This window comes from Phaseolus vulgaris, chromosome 1, assembly GCF_051622355.1.
Source record: "Phaseolus vulgaris cultivar YP4 chromosome 1, ASM5162235v1, whole genome shotgun sequence".
In the NCBI taxonomy this organism is placed as follows: domain Eukaryota; kingdom Viridiplantae; phylum Streptophyta; class Magnoliopsida; order Fabales; family Fabaceae; genus Phaseolus; species Phaseolus vulgaris.
In genome coordinates, this window is record NC_143498.1 from 49,333,178 (window position 1) to 49,353,975 (window position 20,798).

At 30.3% G+C, this 20,798-nt stretch overlaps 2 protein-coding genes across 2 annotated transcripts; one reads left to right on the forward strand and one right to left on the reverse strand.

Moving 5' to 3' along the window:
- Nucleotides 1–9,381: 9,381 nt before the first annotated feature.
- PUB22 (plant U-box 22) lies at nt 9,382–10,987 on the forward strand. The gene has a single exon (XM_068617467.2). The coding sequence runs from the start codon at nt 9,512–9,514 to the stop codon at nt 10,766–10,768; it is 1,257 nt and encodes a 418-aa protein (XP_068473568.2). The 5' UTR covers nt 9,382–9,511; the 3' UTR covers nt 10,769–10,987.
- An 8,625-nt stretch (nt 10,988–19,612) lies between these two features.
- On the reverse strand, nt 19,613–20,761 carry LOC137816220 (Dof-type zinc finger DNA-binding family protein). The gene has a single exon (XM_068619296.2). The coding sequence runs from the start codon at nt 20,423–20,425 to the stop codon at nt 19,637–19,639; it is 789 nt and encodes a 262-aa protein (XP_068475397.2). The 5' UTR covers nt 20,426–20,761; the 3' UTR covers nt 19,613–19,636.
- Between the last annotated feature and the right edge of the window lie 37 nt (nt 20,762–20,798).

The window sequence follows — 20,798 nt, forward strand, 5'->3', positions numbered from 1 at the left end:
ACGACTGGGGACTGGGTCTCTTAATCTTAAAAAACATGAAAAACATATCTCACTTTGTTAACCATATGGTCTTTTTCTAATTGTCGGATAATAGTTAGATCCGGTTAGTTTGAAGACGATTTTGATAGGGTAACATTTATTATTAAGAAAATATTTGATCGAAGATTAAATACTTAATAGAAAATTTTCATATTAATAAATACTAAAAGCAGAACCATAACAAGATATACAAGAGAGAGAGGACCGATATAATATAAAAAAAGAGATCCAAAGATAAAAAAGAGAAGAATAAAAATTTGACTACAAATTTCTCTGTTTCTAAACTTAAACTGAATGATATAGTTAACATTCATGTTTCTTAGTTAGAAATAAGAATTCTTGATAAAATTTGTTTATATTCTTATCATTTAATTTGAAAAAAAAATATCTACTTAATAGATATTAATGAGGGCAAAACTTAGATAACTTATTAAGAATATATATTTTATATATATATATATATGACTTACTAACTTTGAATTGTTCGAACCTTTTATCTAAACTTAAAAAAGAAATTGATCCTTACAATTATAAAATTGTGCTGGAAATAGTTTCTAAAGGTTTTGGAAACAAACTTCTGTAAGACTAAAGTTGTGATTAAAGAAACAGTTTGAAATTTTACTTTAGGTTTCTCTTTTACAAAGAGAGAAGTTGGACTAAAAAGAAATTATGTTTTATAAAAGTAATTTCGTAATGAAGAAAACTCTAGGGGGGGAAAGCTTCTCAAAATATCGTTTAAGAATTTTTTTTCTTCATTCTTTCAAGTTCAAGATCGAAAGAATATACTAAAGACAATCTTTAAGTATATAAAATATTATATAATTATGTAACCATTTTACAACATTTGTTAAGATTTTAAAATGTTGGTCAACACTACATCATTAAAAAGCATTATAAAAATGGTAAACTACTAATTTATATAATTCTGTTATTTAATTCATCTTTTCACCTTATTAATGAAACTCAATAGTTTTTTTTATCGCAATTTAAAAGCATCATACTTTTTTTTATTAAAAATACAAGTAATATAGTATTTTACAACTTATATTTAATACAATTTATTTTTACTATACTTATATATTCAATTCTTCAATCTAAACATCAAAGAAACACACATCAATGTATCAATATATAACACATAGAATTTGTTCTAGTAAAAAACAAATAACTTTTAACCTAAAACATCAAGATTGTTTTTTTTTTATAAAGTTTTCGTGTTAGGCATCACTATGCAACTTGACATCTGAGCTATTGTTCAACATTCTAATTTTTTATGTTCTTTTTTCTCTTTTCTTAGTCAGTCTCCCTTCCCTTTTATAGCTTTCTTCGACCTGCTCCCCTTCTCGCTGCTCCCCCCTCCTTGTAACTCCTTTGATTACTTAACTACCCATTACACAGATTCTGTAACGTTAATCCCTTCAACACCAATCATCAAGGTAAATAACTGGATCGGCCCATGACCACACAGCCCTTCAGCCTCTGCCGTAAGCCAAAGAGACTTCAATGTCGGCCTATGACCACACAAAAGACTTTAGGATCGGTCTATGACCACAACCTCTCAGCCTTTGACGTAAGCCAAAGAGACTTCAGGGTCGACGACCATACAAAATTAATGATATATTTCATAAGTAAATGATTGAATAAGTGCTCATAGACCAGCGAAAAGAATTTTTTTTATTTGATGAGTATCCTGACATAAGAAGTTGTATTGGAGAAATACTCGCGATTCATAAAAAACACCAATAACCTAAATAAAATAATTCAAATGTGTATTGGTACTTTGGTGTGAATAAGAGTGTTGAAAATCTAGAAATTGTAAGGGAGGTTCAGCTACGTTTGATATACATGCTACTAGAAGAAACTAATTAATAATAATTTGATTAAAAGAAATAAAATGAAATTGAACAAATAATAAAAATATTGATATAGAAATGTCTGACTTATGAATAATGGCGTGGACTGTGGTCTTCCCTGTTATTAAAAGAGGAAAATGAAAAATAGAAAGGTTTTAGGTTGCGGCTGACCGTTGTTTTTGGCCATGCAATTTTTGACCTCGTAAGATAGAGACCATTGTTTTAGAGTTGAACCTCTAACAACTTAGTTTGAATGTTTAACAAATACTCAATACTATTAATATGGTTATACCTCGTCACTTCTAAAATACCTTTCAAACACACAAAGAATTGTCTTCTTTCCTTAAACTACACAATCAATCATTGTTACAAAAACAGATAGGATTCATACAACCACAAAATATTCATATGTTCTTGCTGCATCGTAATTCAAAAATATAATAAAATAGATAATTTTTTCTTTGAATGGACATAATATAAGAAGAAAAGTTGAGTAGTTTTTTTTTTTTTTGGATGAGGGAATGGAAAGATAAATACTCTTTTTAGTCTTTTATTATAGGCCACTCAAAAAATGCCTTTTTTTTAAATGGTGTAATTTTATTTTATATTTTTTAAAATAGGAAAAAGATATATATTTTTAAATTGGCCTGATTTTATTTCTTAGGTGTGATTTCAATTTTTTTATTAAACTAAAAATTATGTTACATCAAATTTCACTGTGTACTTTACATGTATGATTTGTCTAAGTCTAAAATATTTTTATTTTTTTTATTTCAAAAAATATCAAATGAAATTATATTATTTGGAAAAAAAACTAAAAATAACGTTTCATCTTTTTTAAGGCCTAATTTATAATTAGTTTTATGTTTATTAATAAATAAAATTTGATGTAACATCTTTTTTAGTTTAATATAAAAATTAAAACTGTACATGACAATGATACATACGATTTGCCCAATTTTAAAATATTTTTTTTATTTAAAAAAATATAAATGAAAATATACTTTTTTTAAAAAAAAACTAAAAATAACGTTTTATCTTTTTCTAAGACCTAATCTATTATATTTCTTAAGTTTATTAATAAATATCCCTAACTAAAACCACTTTTCTTAATTTGGTATAAAACATTAAGATGACTAGGAGTTACTGGAAAAATAGTAATCATTTTACAAAAATGATTTTATCATTATTAATTTTTTAGTTTTTGCTTTATATCATTAAGAGTGTGATAAAAAGTATCACTGGATGTGAATAAAATTAATAATTAAGTCTGGTGAAAAAAAGGCCTTATCATATATAGCAATCATTTAAATTATTTATAATAGTTAAAATGAACTAATTGAACTATTTTTTATGTTCTTGATAAATTAGTTATTATACTTACCTTGATCTTTAATAGCCCATTTTTTTACACACCGTTGTTTCTGGTTTTTAATTAGTGAATGGATTATTGGTAACATTGTTGAACGAGTTTGACTATTCGCACACACACTCACATCACAAGTTTGATTATACTAGAAGGGTCTTCGGTCTTCCTCACATTCTCAGTCAACTTATTATTAATAAAAACATTGAATCATTAGTATTAATATTTTAAAATAAATTACAAACTCAGTGTACACATTCTAAGAAACGTGTAATTATTTTTCTTCGGTAGTTTTTCATTAATTAGTAAATATCTGTATATTATAAACTTTTAATTGAAGTAAAGCTTAAAAAATATAAGTATTGGGATAAAAAAAGAACATTTTAGAAACAATCATAGATACATTTTAAAGGAAAAAGTATTTTCAAATCAACTTAAATTTTTTAAAGTAATTAATAGATTGGGAGTGTTTAAATATAAAAAAGGAATCATTTAAATGATAATTAGGTTACACATTATAATTAAGACAAAATGGAACAATACATTAACAAATAACTTTTCTTATTTATGCTACAAAAAATTACTGCATTTTTAACATTTTAAAACATTTTTTATCGTTAAATTACATGGATCCGAACTAAATCAACTTATTATTTATCAAGTTGTTTGGTTCAGATTTCACATGAAAAATGTTAACACTGAACTAAACTTGTTTGATTGACTCAGTTTATAATTTTTTAAAAGAAACTAAACTAAAATCAACTATGAATACTTCTATTTTAAATCTAAATACTAAAAGCAAATTTAAACTAAATTTTAAAAATTATTTCAGCCATTTAATTATTATAACGTCAATAAAATTTACGAGATCAATAGTTTAATGTGTTAGATGCGTTATTGTTCTCTTTAACGAGATTCTGATGGGGTTACAGGTTAAATACAATATTTTTTTTTATTACTAATAAAGAATTTTAATAAATAAGAGTATTAGGAGTATTGTAATCTATGTAAAAAAAAAAAATCAATCTGTTTAGCCATAACCAGAAACATGTAAAAAAAAAAACTAAAAAAATCTTATTATACAAAACATTATAGCTTAACAGTACCAAAAACATTTCTAGAAGCAGCTCCCCACAACATGAAACATGAGGGTGACCTTTGTATACATCAAACCATAAAACAAAGATAAAATTTAGAGATAGATTGGAAAGGAAAATGAGAAAATATTTTGAATAGAAAGTTCGTTTTGGGTTATTCATATAAGTGTGTGAAAAATAATTTATAAAGGATAATTAATTTTAAATTATTGTTTTGATCTTAATTTATTAGTATGGATTGTTGTATGATGTTTTAGTTTATGTAAAATAAACTTATGCACCAAAACTTTTAAGAGTTCATGTATGAGTTTAAGTTTCCAAAGATATTCACAATTTAACTTTTAAATTTAAGTTAGTAAGTTTAGCTTGGAGGATGATTTTGGATAGAATATGAATTTGGTTAGGAGAGGTTTAGCTCTAGGAAATACTCTCTTCCCAATGTGTGGTATGGAGGAGGAAGGCACCAATCATTTGCTCTTCACATGTGTAATGTCATGCATTACAAGGCAAAAACACATTTTGAACAATTCTTTTTGGTTGGTTTGACTAATTACAAAATAGAATACAGAAAGAGGTTTGGATGATAAGCATATGAATTCTATAGTTTCACATAAATAAAATTATTTTTAATAGATGGTGTAGAGATTTTCATGCTGGCTCACTAAGAAGTTGGGAGTGAATAACTAATAAGATTCAAAAACTAATTTCACTTACTCCAAATGGTGCCTTAGTTCACTAACATGTCTCAAGTTCTAATGAATGCAGTGGTAAATCTTCAGCCAAAGTTAGGGTCCCATTCAAATCTTATGTTGACTAAAATTTGTCTAAGAAAAGTTAGATTTCTTAGTTGTTTTATTGATGTAGGGATCACAACAAAGAGACAATCAAGTAATTACAAGAGGTATCAAGTGCAGAATTATTTTCAACATGAAAGCCATAAATTTTGTATGGCTTAATTGAGTACAATAAGGTCAACATTTACATTTTTGTGATTGTGTGATCATAAGGTGAAAACTTAGCTTTTTTTTAATTGCAAGTTTTTGCAAAGTTGTACACATTGTTTTGCTTATTAGCAGTATTCTTTTGAGTAATAGCATCAAGGAATTACTAATGAATGCAAAGGTGTTTTTTTGGTTTAGTTGGATACATATACAGTTTTAGGTTATATTGTAATAGAAGGGTTTGAGAGCTATGTCATACAACCAAAAACATTTTTTCTACAAGTGTTGAAACCTCCTTCAAATACTTTTTTTTTTTAATAAAAAAAAACTTTGAAACTACAAAACTGTATTGTAATACGTATGAACATTATTATTAAATAATAGAAGATTTAGGTAGGTAGGTATAGTTGGTTACCTTTGTGTTTTCTCTAAATGGTTTATTTGAACTTGGTTTTGAGACATAAGTACTAAAATAGTTTTTAGATACATGAACTTCAATAACTTATTTTTTTTTCTTATTTATGAAGTTCGCATATATGGTTGAAGCGAAATACAGATCAAGAAAAATGTCTTTAGATCCCGAGTTCCTTCCTTCTCTCATCACCAATAAGGAGACTATTATAAAAAAAAGTTAAATTTTATCATTAAGTGTCACTCAAGTGAGAGAACCTCTCTTAAGAAATATATTTTTCTCTGTGTTTGAAAACCTATTTTACTTATTTTATTAGATTTTAAATGTTGTATTTCATTTTTCAAATTTTTTATTTAAGTTAAATGGAACATGTGAGTTAAGATAATTATAAACATTAAAGTATAATATTTGTCAAGTGAAAAAAATTAGATAGATGTAGTACTTAAAATATATTATATCGACTAAAAATATTTCAAAATAAAAAATAATTAATTATTATCCTTTATTAAATTAAATATTTATTTTAATTAATACAGTAATTAACTATTTTTTATCTTTAAAATTAATTTATATTTAATGACTTTTTTTAAGTATAACATTATTATTGGAAGATATGATAGATTATTCATTTTTATACCGCAATGACTTTTTTCACTATGGTAATACTTTGAGATAAAAAATTTGCCATAGTGAAAAAAGAGATAAAACTTTTAATATTGTGAAAAGACATTGCGGTGGTGTGGGTCCGCACATGACTAATTTTATAGCCGACATCTAAAGTCTAAACTATAACCACTTACGTCATGGACGCCATCACCAGTTTAATTTACCAACATTTTGCTCGTGTCAATTATTTTAAAAGTTGAAATATGAATAGTTTACGTTAGACAACTTGTAGTATGGAGCCGTTAACAACACGACCAATAGAAAATAAAAGTGTTTATCGTATTAGAAATTTTCTTCGACATTAATTTGTTTAAGAAAACATAATTTTTTTAAAAATTATATTTTTATTTCGTTAGGTAAACTTTTATGAAATTTATACATGGAGACGAGAAAAGTTACTCCAGAAATAATTTAATAGTCCTTTTTATATATATTTCTTAATTAATCTAATCATTATAATAAAAAATAATTTATAATCGTTATATTATGAGAAAATAAACAACGGTGAAGAGAAGTAACTGTTTGGAAAATATTTTGAAAACAATTTGATCATTGAAAGTTTAGCTTTATGATATTTCTTTCATATGATTAAATTTTAAAAACTTAAATTACTCATAGGAGTTGGACAAACAAGTTGATTCACGTTGAGTTAAAAGTGAGTCAATTTAATTTAAATTATTTTTTAATGAACTAAAGTTTTTATAACTTAACTTACTGCAAGTTGGTGGGTTGATGAGCCAAAAATAAAACATATTTTATGGTCTTGTTTATTTGGCATGCTCTATAGTGTCGCAGAAAAATATTTATTAGAGACTGAAACAATCATTAATAATTTTCACGTGCACTAATTAGATACAATATTATATTAGTTATCATTACTATATATGTATTTTAAACAAAGATCACCTGTTTCTTAAAGTCATATCGCGCTATAACTTTAATGTTTGTTTTATATATATTGCAAGCACTTTAATTATAGTATGCAAAGTGTTATTCTTTCTTTAGTAAGTAAAAATTATTTTTTAAGCTTATTGTACCTATAATCTTAAAGGTATTATAACATCTTGACCAAAGTAATCTTATTTCAATTTTTTATCTGGTTAGATGAGATTTTTTTAATTAATTATTTGTATATTATTAAATGAGAGACATGATTCCAAAACATCGAACTTTAATTAAGGTTTTCAAAAGAACAGTAGTTTTTATAGAAAGAAAAAAAAATTATAAAAGGAGTATAGTTATGGGATAAATGGTGTATTTCATACTATATTAAAAAAAGATGAAGCTGATAGATGTTTTTCAGTCAGCAAGTTGATAAATAATTTATTTTATGTCTTTCTTTCTTGATTTAACCCGAAGCTATCTCATTTTGGAATACATAATTGGATTTGGAACTAATTTATTGCAACAATAGGTCAAATACATATAATTTTGTGTACAAAAATAGGTTGAATTCGTCTAAATTGTATAAGATTAGAATTTAACTTGATTTTTAAAACTACGGTTTGAACTCAATCTTTTATCTGGCAAAAATCATTTTTAGAAGTTGATCTGACGCTAAATAAAATGTAACTATTTCATCATTTATAGTAAATTTAAATTAATAGTAAAATCATGTTTAAAATATTAGCTTAAATAGGTCATTGTGATAATCTTTAGCAATTTAAAATAAAAAAATTATTATCATATTTTCGGAAAAAAAAATGCAATTTACTGGAGTCTTAAAATGAGAAAAAGGAAAAGAGATAAACTTAGTCAAAGGATGTTGGTACTTAAAAGGCTGGATCAAAGAAGAAAATAAGAGTAACACATGAGAAACGACGCCGACGGCTATTTCCATGTCACCGAACAGTGACTAATTTTTATCGTCTCGAAAAATTAAAAACTTTTTTTTCTTTTTCTTTTTCTTTTTCTTCTTCTGTAGTTTACGCTTTACACGTATTATGCGGTGGAATAAACACTTTATTTGGTCGGCCAGCAGCCAGATAATAAATACTGCATTATACTTAAATTAACAGGTCAATGTTACCAATCAGGCAAATGGTTCACCATGGAACATGAGTTTTGACGAGAGTGCTGTTGACAACCTGCTAGTGACTTTTAAGATCCACTTGTTAAAGTAATTTATTTATTTTACCAGTTATAACCATTTTCTTCAGTTGTGTTTTCGATTGGGTGTTGGATTCTAGATAATTATTGTTCTTGTACTCCATTTGGTCGGTCAGAGTCACTTTTAACTTTCTATTTTGCCTTCTTTCACTTGGTCGTTTGGTTTTATTGGTTGGGATGGTACCTGCAGAAGACACTTCAATGCTCAAGTAAATTAGGGTGTCGGCACTCGGGTGTCAGAGTATTATAGATAATGACGTATTTGGTTTTTGAAATTTGTGTTATTTATATTACCTTAATTAACCTTCATTGGTAGACCTAATTAGAAGATTGGTTCATGTTTAAGATTGTGTTAAACAACCCTAATTGTGGATTAACCATGCTGACTTGGTCAAGTATAACTCGTCGTTATAGGTCGGTCGATCACATGTCGTCACATGACCTTGTCATTGTGGTCGATTGATTGAGTGATCGAGTTACTGAATTGAATCGGTCGTTCCATTGTGAATTTTATTTTTTTTTAAATTAAACAATTTTAATTTTAAAATTGTATTAATCAAACCACTTAGAAAAAATTGATAAAATATCATCACTTCTTTTTTTCTAATATATATATATATATATTTTTTTTTTCCAGGCTGGAAAGAAGGACGTTGATAGGAAGTAAAGAGGATAAATAATGAGCTAATTCCCATGTGCATTAAATGTTTCACTCAGATATCTTGTTCATGTTTTGTCTCTTGTACGTGTTGACGACTGGATAAAGGGTATCTCATCTTTGGAATAGTCATAGCACGCTCTTTCTCTCTCTTCAACGGAGGCTCTACTTTTTTGCGTGTTTTGACTTTACAACATTTCCCACTCCCACACCCACTCTTCTATATATACCAACTACTCCCTCCTCTCATTTCTCAACTCCAAAACCATTCAAACCCTCACAAACCATTCAACAATCACAACCTTCTTCTTCTTCAATTCCTTTTCCCTCTCATCAAGGTTAGGCTCTACACTTCCTCTACAACATCGCCATGGACAACGACATCGATGTTCCTTCATTCTTCCTCTGCCCCATTTCTTTACAAATCATGAAGGATCCGGTCACAGTTTCAACGGGCATCACCTACGACCGTGAATGCATCGAAACGTGGCTCTTTTCTAGGAAAAATACCACATGCCCCATCACCAAACAACCCTTGACAGATTACACCGATCTCACCCCCAACCACACTCTTCGGAGACTCATCCAAGCCTGGTGTACAATGAACGCTTCTCACGGCATCAAAAGGATCCCAACTCCAAAACCTCCTGTAAACAAGACTCAGATTTCGAAGCTTCTCAAAGACGCTTCTCACTCCCCTCTCACATGCCTCCGAAGACTCAAATCCATCGCTTCGGGAAGCGAGACAAATAAGCGATGCATGGAAGCTGCGGGTGCTGTTGAGTTCCTAGCATCGATTGTAGTCAATAACAACAACGATTCTTCAAATGGGGTTGACCCAAATGATGGATCTGGATTCGAGTTGAAAACAACTGCAAGCGATGAAGCATTGAGCCTGCTTCACACTCTTGATTTATCTGAACAAGGGTTGAAGACTCTTATTAGCTTCAGAAACGGAGACTTTATTGAGTCTTTGACGAGAGTCATGCAGAAGGGGTTCTTTGAATCACGCGCTTATGCAGTTTTCTTGTTGAAATCTATGTCTGAAGTGGCTGATCCAGTGAAACTGTTGCATCTAAGACAAGAACTTTTCGTGGAACTAGTACAAGTCTTGAAGGATCAGATTTCAACAAAGACATCAAAGGATATCATTCAAACCTTAATCCAATTCTCTCCTTGGGGGAGGAACAGGATCAAGGCTGTGGAAGCCGGAACAGTTCCTGTTTTGATAGAGCTTCTTCTGGATTGCAAGGATAGAAAGCCTTGTGAGATGATGCTGGTGCTGTTGGAGATACTATGCCAGTGTGCCGAAGGAAGAGCAGAACTATTGAGTCACGGAGCAGGTCTTGCCATTGTTTCAAAGAAGATTTTAAGAGTTTCGACATTGGCGAATGATAGGGCTGTTAGGATTCTTCTTTGTGTTTCCAAGTTCTCTGCGACTCCACATGTTGTTCAAGAGATGCTGAAACTGGGTGTGGTGGCGAAACTGTGCTTGGTGCTTCAGGTGGATAGCGGGAACAAGGCCAAGGAAAAGGCAAGAGAGATACTCAAATTGCATGCTCGGGTGTGGAAGAATACTCCATGCATACCCAACAATATGCTTTCTTCATACCCGGCTTATGCGTGAAATGATCCATAGAGAATTTTGAACCATATATACCTCTTTTACAATTTTTTATGTACAGAATTATTTGGAAAGGACACAACACAGTTAGGTTCAAGTTATAGATACATTCACTGCCCACAAAAAATATTGGTGGGTAGCGATTTAGGTTTTGATTTGTGTTTCCTCACAATTGACACAGAAAAAGTTAATCAATCATACATTCATACCGATTTTGTTCCAGATTTTTTAGTTCATCTCTCTCCCCCTCCCTTTACATTTCATTTGCTTGAGTTCGATTGAAATGCTCAAATTGAATTTGAAGCTATATGCTCAATTGTGGGCATATCTTAAAGGAAGAAAAATATCACATAATAAAAAATGGATCTAGAGTAATCAACCTCGTTCTTCTTCATACACTTCCCTAATATATTTGATGAGTAAGATACCTGGATATCTTTACAGGGTGTAAACAAAAATTCAAATTGCTAAATTATATTCATAATTATATAAATTCATATTACTTTTAATTATTTAAATGGATTTATCATATATTTTTGGATTATTGATTTCAATCCATTTAATTGGATATGAATTAGATATAAAATGGATACATTTTTGGATTATTCAAAATAAATTTTGGGTTGGATTTTGACTTGGCTCCGGCATAGGTTCAACCAAGTCAATATTGGCCCATGTTGAGCAAAGTCAAGCCAAGTCGATTCAAGCCAAACTCGAGCTAGGTCGGCCCAAGCAAAAGTCGAGCAGAGTCAATCCAGAGAAAAGTAGAAGTCGAGTAACCCTGGTCCAAGTCGAGTTGAGTGGGCCAGAGCCCAAGTCGATTCGGCACCCATACAAGGTTGAGCTGGCACCGGACCCATGTCATGCCAAGTCGACCCGGGTTGATGTCGAGCCGAGTCATTCTCAGCCCATGTCGATCTGAGTCAGTCCAGGCTCATGTTGAGCCAAGTCAACCTCAACCGACGTCGAGCCGAGTTGGCCCGAGCCCATGTCGAGCTGAGTCGATGTCTAGCCGAGTTAGCCCAGGCCCATGTCAAGCCAAGTCGGTTTGGCCCATGTCGATCTGAGTCCATTCAAGCCCATGTCAAGTTGAGTCAGCCCGGGCCAATGTCGAGCCGAGTCAGCTCTAGTCGATGTCGAGCCGAGTCGACCCGATTCGATGTTGAGTCGAGTCGCTCTGGGTCGATGTCGAGCCCAATCAACCCGGCCCGATGTTGTGCCGATTCGATCTAGGCCCATGTCGAGTCAAGTCGGCCCGACTTAATGTTGAGCCGAGTCGGACTAAGCCGATGTTGGTCGGGGCCGATATCGAGCCGAGTTAGTCATGACCCATATTGATTGAGTCGGTTAGGACCCATGTCGAGCTGAGTCGGTACAGGCTCATGTCAAGCTGTCACCAGATCCAAGTCAGGTCGAGTCAACTCAAGCCCATCTTGAGTTGAGTGAGCCCAGACTGACGTAGAGTTTAGTCGATCTAGTACTAAGTTGAGCTGAGTGAACCCAAACCTAGTTAAATGAATATAGTTTGAATTTGGATTAGATATAGATTGAATTTTTAAAAATCCAATCCATGATCACCCATACCGACCAATGATGAAAATATTCATATAAAGAAAATTAAAATGGAAAGGACAGAAGTTCGGTTTTGTTAAATTTGAAGGAGTCTGAAACACAAATGAACTGAAAAAGAGTTGGATAAAATCTGGATTGGCAACAACCACATTGGCAACAACCACATGTACGTGAATAGGCCAAAATATAGTTGGGAGGATGAAGCAAGTTCTCTAAGAAGGGAGGTTGTCGTCACGAAGGAATGGAAGCCAATAAAGAACTTGGATAGTAAGAAGATGGAGCAAATAAAACATAGTTTTCCAATCTGTTGTTTCTTTTCCTCCTTCTACATTTGCCATCTGGATAAATCTGCTGGGAAATTTTTCCTTAGCCCATATTCTACATCATCACATCTCTGGTTTGCTCCCATTGTAACACTACTAACTTCTTGGCCTTTCTGAATTTTCTGGTTTGAAATATTATGTTCATGCATAATTTTTGTTTGCAAGCAGCATGCTTATGTCATCTACTACTTCCTTCTACTGCATGTTCATAGCATATCCTTGCTCTATATTCTTTATATTTGTTACTTGGATTCTGTAATTAACAGCCTTCACCCACAAATTAGTCCATAAATTTACATATCCCTAAGAAAACTACCTATTTGGTGAATTTCCTCACCATTTCATTGTGCCTTTGCTTAGGCTTATGGAGTTCCTATACCAAGCTTCTTTCTTTCCTCCCGCATATTTAACTAGTAATATTTTTTTAGATATTATAAAAAAAATATTAAATAAAAACCAATTTTAAAAATAAAAAATAATTAATTATTATATTAATGAAATTAAATATAATTTTAAAAATTAAAAAATTATTATTTAATAAATAATTTTTAAATTAATATCTAATTAACTATTAATTCAGTTATCAATTTTAAAATTTAAATAATTCATAATTAAAACATTGATAATTAAATAAATATTAATTTAAAAATTATTTATCAATAATAAAAATTACATTATATACTAATTTAATCTTTAAAGTAAATTTTAAACCTTAAATACTAATGATCACTATTTCTTTGTAACATCCACTACAATAAAAATTATACGAAAATACTGACTAATTAGTCTTATATGGTTAATAGTCTTTGTAAAATCTAAACTAGTAGTATTTAATTAAAATTTTGTTAGTTAATATTAAATACTAATTAAAAAAACTATTTTGTAATTTTTATTAATAATAAAAATAATTTTAAATGTTAATAATTTTAAAATTTATAAAATAATATTTAATTTATATATTTAATAATTATCTCTTTAGTGATAGTAATTTTCATATTAATATGTCCTGTTTCTTTTTATTGATAACTCTTATATCTTTACACAAACAAATCATATATATATATATAAATAATTTGTTTAGAGTGTGGAGTTTAGTTGTAACAAGTAAGTTTGATATTATAATATTGTAACTAGATAGTAATATTTGGATTTATGACATAGTATATCTTCTAGCATAACCTTATAAATCTGAGTAGTAGAAAAGGGCAAACATACATGGATACAGCTTTTTCCACACACCATTTTTACCAGTTTTATTAATTACAACACATGTGATCTCCCATTCTGCCCATCATTATAACTCAAGTAGGAGTAATTTCTTTCCAATCAGGAGTAATTTACTTTCAATAAGCAACTATCTCTTTCAAATCTGGAGCGCCTTAATTAATTGTTCTGTAACAATAATATTTGTTTGATATTAATTATATTAAATTTTCTTCCATTATATTAATGTTAAAAAACTTGTTTAAGTTATGACATTGTAATTGCCCTCGTGGTTAAGACGTGGCCAACTGAGTACCTTGAATAAATCAAAACAAAGAGTTTTTAATTCTCGCATATAATTCACATCTGACTGTGAAAATATTATTTTATTATAAAGTAGAAAGGAATAAATCTTTATGATCAATCTCACATACACAAAGTCAAAAGTTAAATGCAACTTAGGACTTACCTACTTTATATTTTTAATATGCATGATTTAATAAAACACTCTTCTCTTCATGCACTATAAAAATGCATTTTACATTGAGAAAATTTAAGCTCACCATAAAATATACACATCTACTTTTTATGAAAAATCAACTTTACATAAAAACTTATTCAAAGAGAGTGTTGCATTGTTAAGAATGATTGAGTTTTGACACGCACTTGAGACTACTTCGGCATGGAAAGATCGCAAAATTTGATTTATTTTGAAACTTTTATGATGTTTGTTGATGTTTTTGAATGAAAAGTTTCAGTTTCTTCAACGGATCAATCGTGGTATATGCATGTACTTCTAGAAAACGAGATCTAGGAGTATATAGTTGTGAATGTGCTGTTCAAACTCATAGATAGACCAAGCTAGGAAAACTACGTAGTTCTCCTAAAGTTTAAAATCTAATGTATTTTTGTTGGTCAGAAACTTTTTCATCTACATATGTTGACCCAAAAAAAATAAACAGAAGAATCCCTTGGACGTCCCAAAATTAATGATAAATAAATAAATCGTCAAACCAATAATGCTAATTAATGAATTAGTCAAACCCCTTCATAAGACTCCTCGATCTCTAATTAGTTTAAATTTTGTTATTTTTATTATGAGCATAATTTTCTGAGCGAAACATGTATATTCTTAATTATTTTTTGTATCAATTATTTTCTTATCAAAATATCCTTAATTGTCCACAAATATAAATGTTATAAATTGTGTCTTCTAATTTCGTTATAGAATTCAAGAAATTAACTTTATAAATTAAAACTTCACTACTATGCATCTCTCCCCTTGCAATATTTAATGGTAATTTTTAATATATATATATATATATATATATATTAATTATAGATACAAAAATTTAATGTTATTGAATAAACTAATCATTTTTTTTTATCAGCAAATAATAAATAAATTAAAACGGAACATTTAAGAGGTGTCGCAATCTACTTAAAAGAACATAAATAACATTACATATTACATAAGTGATAGATACAACTTCTTGACGTGAATTACAAGCCTTTTAGTACCGTTGTCCTTACAATACAAAATTTTGTAACATATTTGTATACACTACCATGTTCTTTATTACCCAAAAGGCGTATCTGCAACAAAATTACACATGCATTTCCTACATCATCATACACATAACCCCAAAAACTTCCTAAGAGATTATTGTTTGAGCTGAAAAACCCATAACAGTATCCTTTCCTCTAAAGCCTCCTCCAAAATTCCTGGTGACCTGCATTTCAACCTCAACTGCCATATTCCTGCAACAATAGCGCAAAACTTTTCCCTTCCTTAGCTAAGGGGTAAGTCTCTATTCTTTTAAATATAACCTTGTTAACCTCCATATTAACTGCATAAACAGAATTATGTAAAACTGCATATTAAACAAAAGCTAACTTACCCAATAGTATACTTTATACAAAGGGACCCCAAGCATGGTTGAGTAGGACAATATGGCAACATCTAGATTTGCTCTTTATTACAAAAAGAATGAAGCATGATCCATTTCCAATTGAAACAGCAAAGAGTAACCTCCTTTGCATACTATGATCGAGGCCTTGCAAATAGATAAGCATACAAACTAATCATCTTTCTTAGCAAGTGTGAATTAATTATCGATGTCATATTTTAATATTTAAGAATGAATGAGGCACAAATTAGTACTCTTTCTTACTATTACTATTTGCTTGCTTTTGGGGCTATACTAATTAGAAATATTAATGAAGTGTATTATTTTTTAAAAACTAAAATATTCGAATTAAAAGCGAGATTTTTTTTCAACAATAAAAAAAAATAGAATGGGAATACTAAGAGTTCTTCAACCCATATAAAAAACCTAAAGAAAAATATAAATGTTGGTAACACATTAGATAACTACTTGGTAACAACTATTTTTCTTTTACAGAAAAACAAGATACACCACCTTCTAAACATTCTGAGTATTACAAGAATGAATTTATGACCTAAATACTAAATAAAGAACTAGTGTCTATTGTATGAAAAAAGAGATTATTATAACATATAAAGTAGAAGAAAAAGACAAACTTTAGTGATAATAATAAGTTTAACAAAAATATAAAGTTGGGATATATTTATCACTAATAATTAAATTAAAATTATTAATATAATTTTATAATTAAGAGTTCATGTGGTATAGCCACCCGTAAATCCCGCAATGATCTATGAATGAATAGTGGCTGAATCATCGTGGTTTCCAAAGAATACAATATACAATGAGATTAAATATATTATATAAATAGATGTAAGCAATTTGTTTGTATAAAGATGGATCTATGAATTTGTGTATGGTGGGGTGAGTTTCTTAGATGTATATGGTAAGCTTAAATTAATTTTAGGGATGATATATTATTATTTTATATAAAATATTGAAATTTTAGATAAAGAATGTGGGTTGTATATTTGAACAAGGTTTTGAATGTATATTTTTCTATTAATTTTGAAGGATCATGTGATGCACAGGTTGTAGGTTGGTTGTTCTTTAATTTTGGTTTGTTTGAGGTATAGTCCAAACTTTGAAACATTGAATAGCTTGGCTTTGTCTCGAAAAACGACACTGTGGTGGGGTTCTGGGCACCTGGTTACAAAACAATACGTGGTTTATGAATTTGAATATTAAATTGGTAGTGAGATGGTGTTGATTGAAGGTCAATATAGTGGCGAAGGTGAACGTGAAAGAACGTATACGTTTGAATATAATTTTCTGACCAAATTATGCAGAACCAAAGACCATTACTATTAGCTGGTGGTGGGCATTGATGAGTGAAGAGGTGCAAGTTGGGTTGGTTGGAACCCCCAATAAAGTCTTTTTAAACAGTTAGTTAGTACCCTTCTTCTGACCCTTATAATTCTCAGACTTCTGCTTATTACTGCTAATATTTAATTCCACAGACCATTAACGTTTCTTAAGCTTTTTTAATAACCATTCAATTATTATTATTTTATAAATTCTATTCTTTTTTTTTATGTATTTTATCGTCATATTATTCTGCAGTTACTGGAGTATTATTTGTAATTTTTATTGTAAAATGAACAATATTGATAATTAATTGTAGCCAAAGACTTAACACGGGTTACACAAGTAAAAGGCTGCAAAAAAAAAAAGTGAATAAATAAATATTAAAATTGGTCTTAAAATATGAGTGTATGACTTTGGTAGATTCTTAATTAAATTTGTCTCTATTACATATAAAATAACAAGACTTGTATAAACCTCTTCTCCTTTGTATTTGAATTATCTTCCTCTATAATTCTTTATTTTTACTAGTCTTGTTAAAGTATTTTATAAGACAAGAAAAACTATTATATACAAACTAGTTGAAACCACCCATATATAGGAACTTAATTTGTATATTGAAGGTAACTAGATAATGCTTATGTTTAATGAGCATAAATACTTAATAATTGCCCTAAGCCTCCAAAAGAAATACCCTTAATTGCTTAGAAGATATTCCACCCAAACATCTAACCTTTTACTCTTGAAAAGGAGAAAAATAGTTGAGAAAAAGTAGAAACTGCATCACCACTAAATGGAACCTTCAATCGTTCCTATCTTACTCCTAAGAGTAAACCTTCAAGTCAAAATTAATTCAAAACATTGTTGAAAATTTCACAGCAAATAAAGATTAAGAGATTTAATTGCATATAAGTGGATGTAAACCTTATCTTATAATAAGTTAATTTATGATGTTGAATTAAGCTTAAAATCTACTTTTCAATAAACACAGGTGTACCACAATGTTTTGTATGGATGTTTTACACAAAATAATGTATCATCCTTGTCTCCCTAATTTACTCATGACAATAAATTCTTAATTATCTAACCATACACATTGACTTTGTTTCTAATCGATGTGAGATCTAACAATATTATTTGATAAATTTAAAAATGTACAAAGTCATGAATTAGTTCCAAATAATAATCACTTTTGTTGTTTTTCTTTTTAGTTTTCATTTGGTTCATAAATATGTAAAAAGTCATTGACTTTTGTCTTTAATGTTATGAAAATTGACAGGTAAAATTAAAAATAAAAATTTGTATTACAAAGTCAGAAATGAACCGAAGATTTTAAAAATACAAATCAAACTTAATACACAAAATAAAATGTTGAGTTAAGAAAAATATATAAAAAAAAAGTTGTTTAGTGAGTCTTAATTAGTGCGAAGAAATAATTTTATACCAGATTTGCCAAAACTCTTAAGACTTAAGCTGTTTTTTTTCACCTGGCAGTGTGTTAAAAAATTGATTTTGATATCACTCCTTAATACTTTGATTCTCAATGAAGGAAAAACAAGATTTCCTTCAAAAGAACAAGTGGATTTCTTGATGATGATGACAACTCACTCATATATATGCACTTCCAAACTGAAATAGACCAGAGATCATGGCATTGAATGTGGTAAGGGGACAATGAAATGAAAGGAGCGATTCAAGGCTAGAAGGATGTTAAGGAACAACTTTGTCAAACTTTGCAACAAATATTTCTAACATATTTTTTAATGTAATGAGTTTGGTTTCTACAAGAAGAAAAAACCTATTAATTGAAAAGGTAAGTGGTTTTGGGTGAGTGTTATTACAGAGAAAACACATTTGTTTAGTAGTTTCTGATATTCAAATTCTTAATACATATTAATAACTAATGTGATTATGCAACAACTATGTCTCAAGCCTTCAGAGATTTCTTTTTTTTAGTTTCCATAAGTTAAAGCAATGAGAATGGGTTCCACTCTGCACTTTTGTGCTTTTGGGTTCCCTTGTTGTCCTTGCCACCTTCAGTTATGCTACTTCTGTTTTGGCCACAACTCAAATTTCAGGTTTGTGTTTGGTGAGACTCCAATCAATAAAATCGCTAAATCATAACAATATATGGTATAAACTATTGGGAAAATAGCACAATATATGAATAGTTCATACATACGTATCTCTCTCTCTGTATATATATTCATTTCACTCTTACATAAAAATAACTTTCTCCACAGCTTTGGAGGAGAACAAATCCGGTCCCTATCCTGGTACTGGTAACCAATATTTAAAACTAAAGTATAACTAGATTGGATGCAGATATCGAAATATATTCATTATGATAGAAAAGTGTTTGTAATCATTACTAGGGTGCACGTAACACAAATTAAAACTGCATATGCTTACATATTCAAATTATTTATTAATGATTTGATCCAACCTATACATAAACTGTATATAACCAGAAAAACCAAAGAAAGGCAGCGGTATTGAAGAATCACATATTATATATATTATAAAGGCGTGGAAAAAGAAGCATCCCTTGGCAAATCGAAGTGGCTCCAATAGTTACCCATTAAGAAGTCTGCATCATAAGCTTCTGGTTCAAAAAGGGGCCATTGGGTGGCTTGCAAACCATGATCTACCATCATCTCAGAATTGGACCACGACACATTACCATGTGAGGTTTCTGCATCTTCACCTGGTAATGGGGGCAACTCAAAATTTGTTTTTGTAACTGTTGTATCATGACTGCTACTATATTCTTTATGCTTCTGAATAGAGTTCAACCCACAAAAGTACATTCCGATATCCTCACTAAAATAGGATTCTGTGGGCTGTTCATGAAAATGCAAGCGCCCGGTAAGACCGTGCTCTTCAGACAAAGCACTGTGGCCAAAATCAGTGTTAATTATGCTTGAATACTCAGGAGAAGGAGAGCAAAATGTTTGCACTTGATCTGGCTTCACGTTGAGAAAACTTGCATAGACTTGAGCTATATCAATATTTGGCCCATCAGACATCACTGAAGATGAAGGCCTTAAATCAGAATGCCCAACTGGGCTATTGGCTTGTCTTAAGGTCTTATTATATCTACCCCTTCTACTTTTGCGGCAGCCACCACCAATTGGTACGTTGCGGAGGGATCCTCCTTTGGTCCAGTACCTTCTGCAGCCCTTGCAAAAGTACCGTGGTTGAGTTGAACTGTAGTTATTGTAGTAGCAGAACTTGGTATTGGAACAACTACACCTGGGACAGTTCGGTGAAATCTCAACACTATTAGCCTTCCACCCTCTCTCCATCACCACTCACAGCATATCAATGCATTTCCCTCTCTATGGTTTGTTTGAGGACTTTGTGTGAGAGGGAGAGAGAGGAGGGAGATTTCAAGAAAGGGGAAGTGCAAAAGACTATCTAGACTTCAATTTATTATATGAACATTTTGTGTGATGGTGAAGCTTTGAACTCCTATAAAGCACATTGAGTGTAGGGGTGAAGTTTGTTTTATAATGTAACACGTGAGAGGGCCTTTGGATATGATCTTGGAATTGTATATGCGGCCATTCACATGAACATGCATGGGGCAAGTTAGGCCAGCTGGTGTCACTGCTCCGTGGGCTAATGCATGGTGTCGGTGTTAACCCTACGTGGGATGTTTATATTGGTGGAGATGAG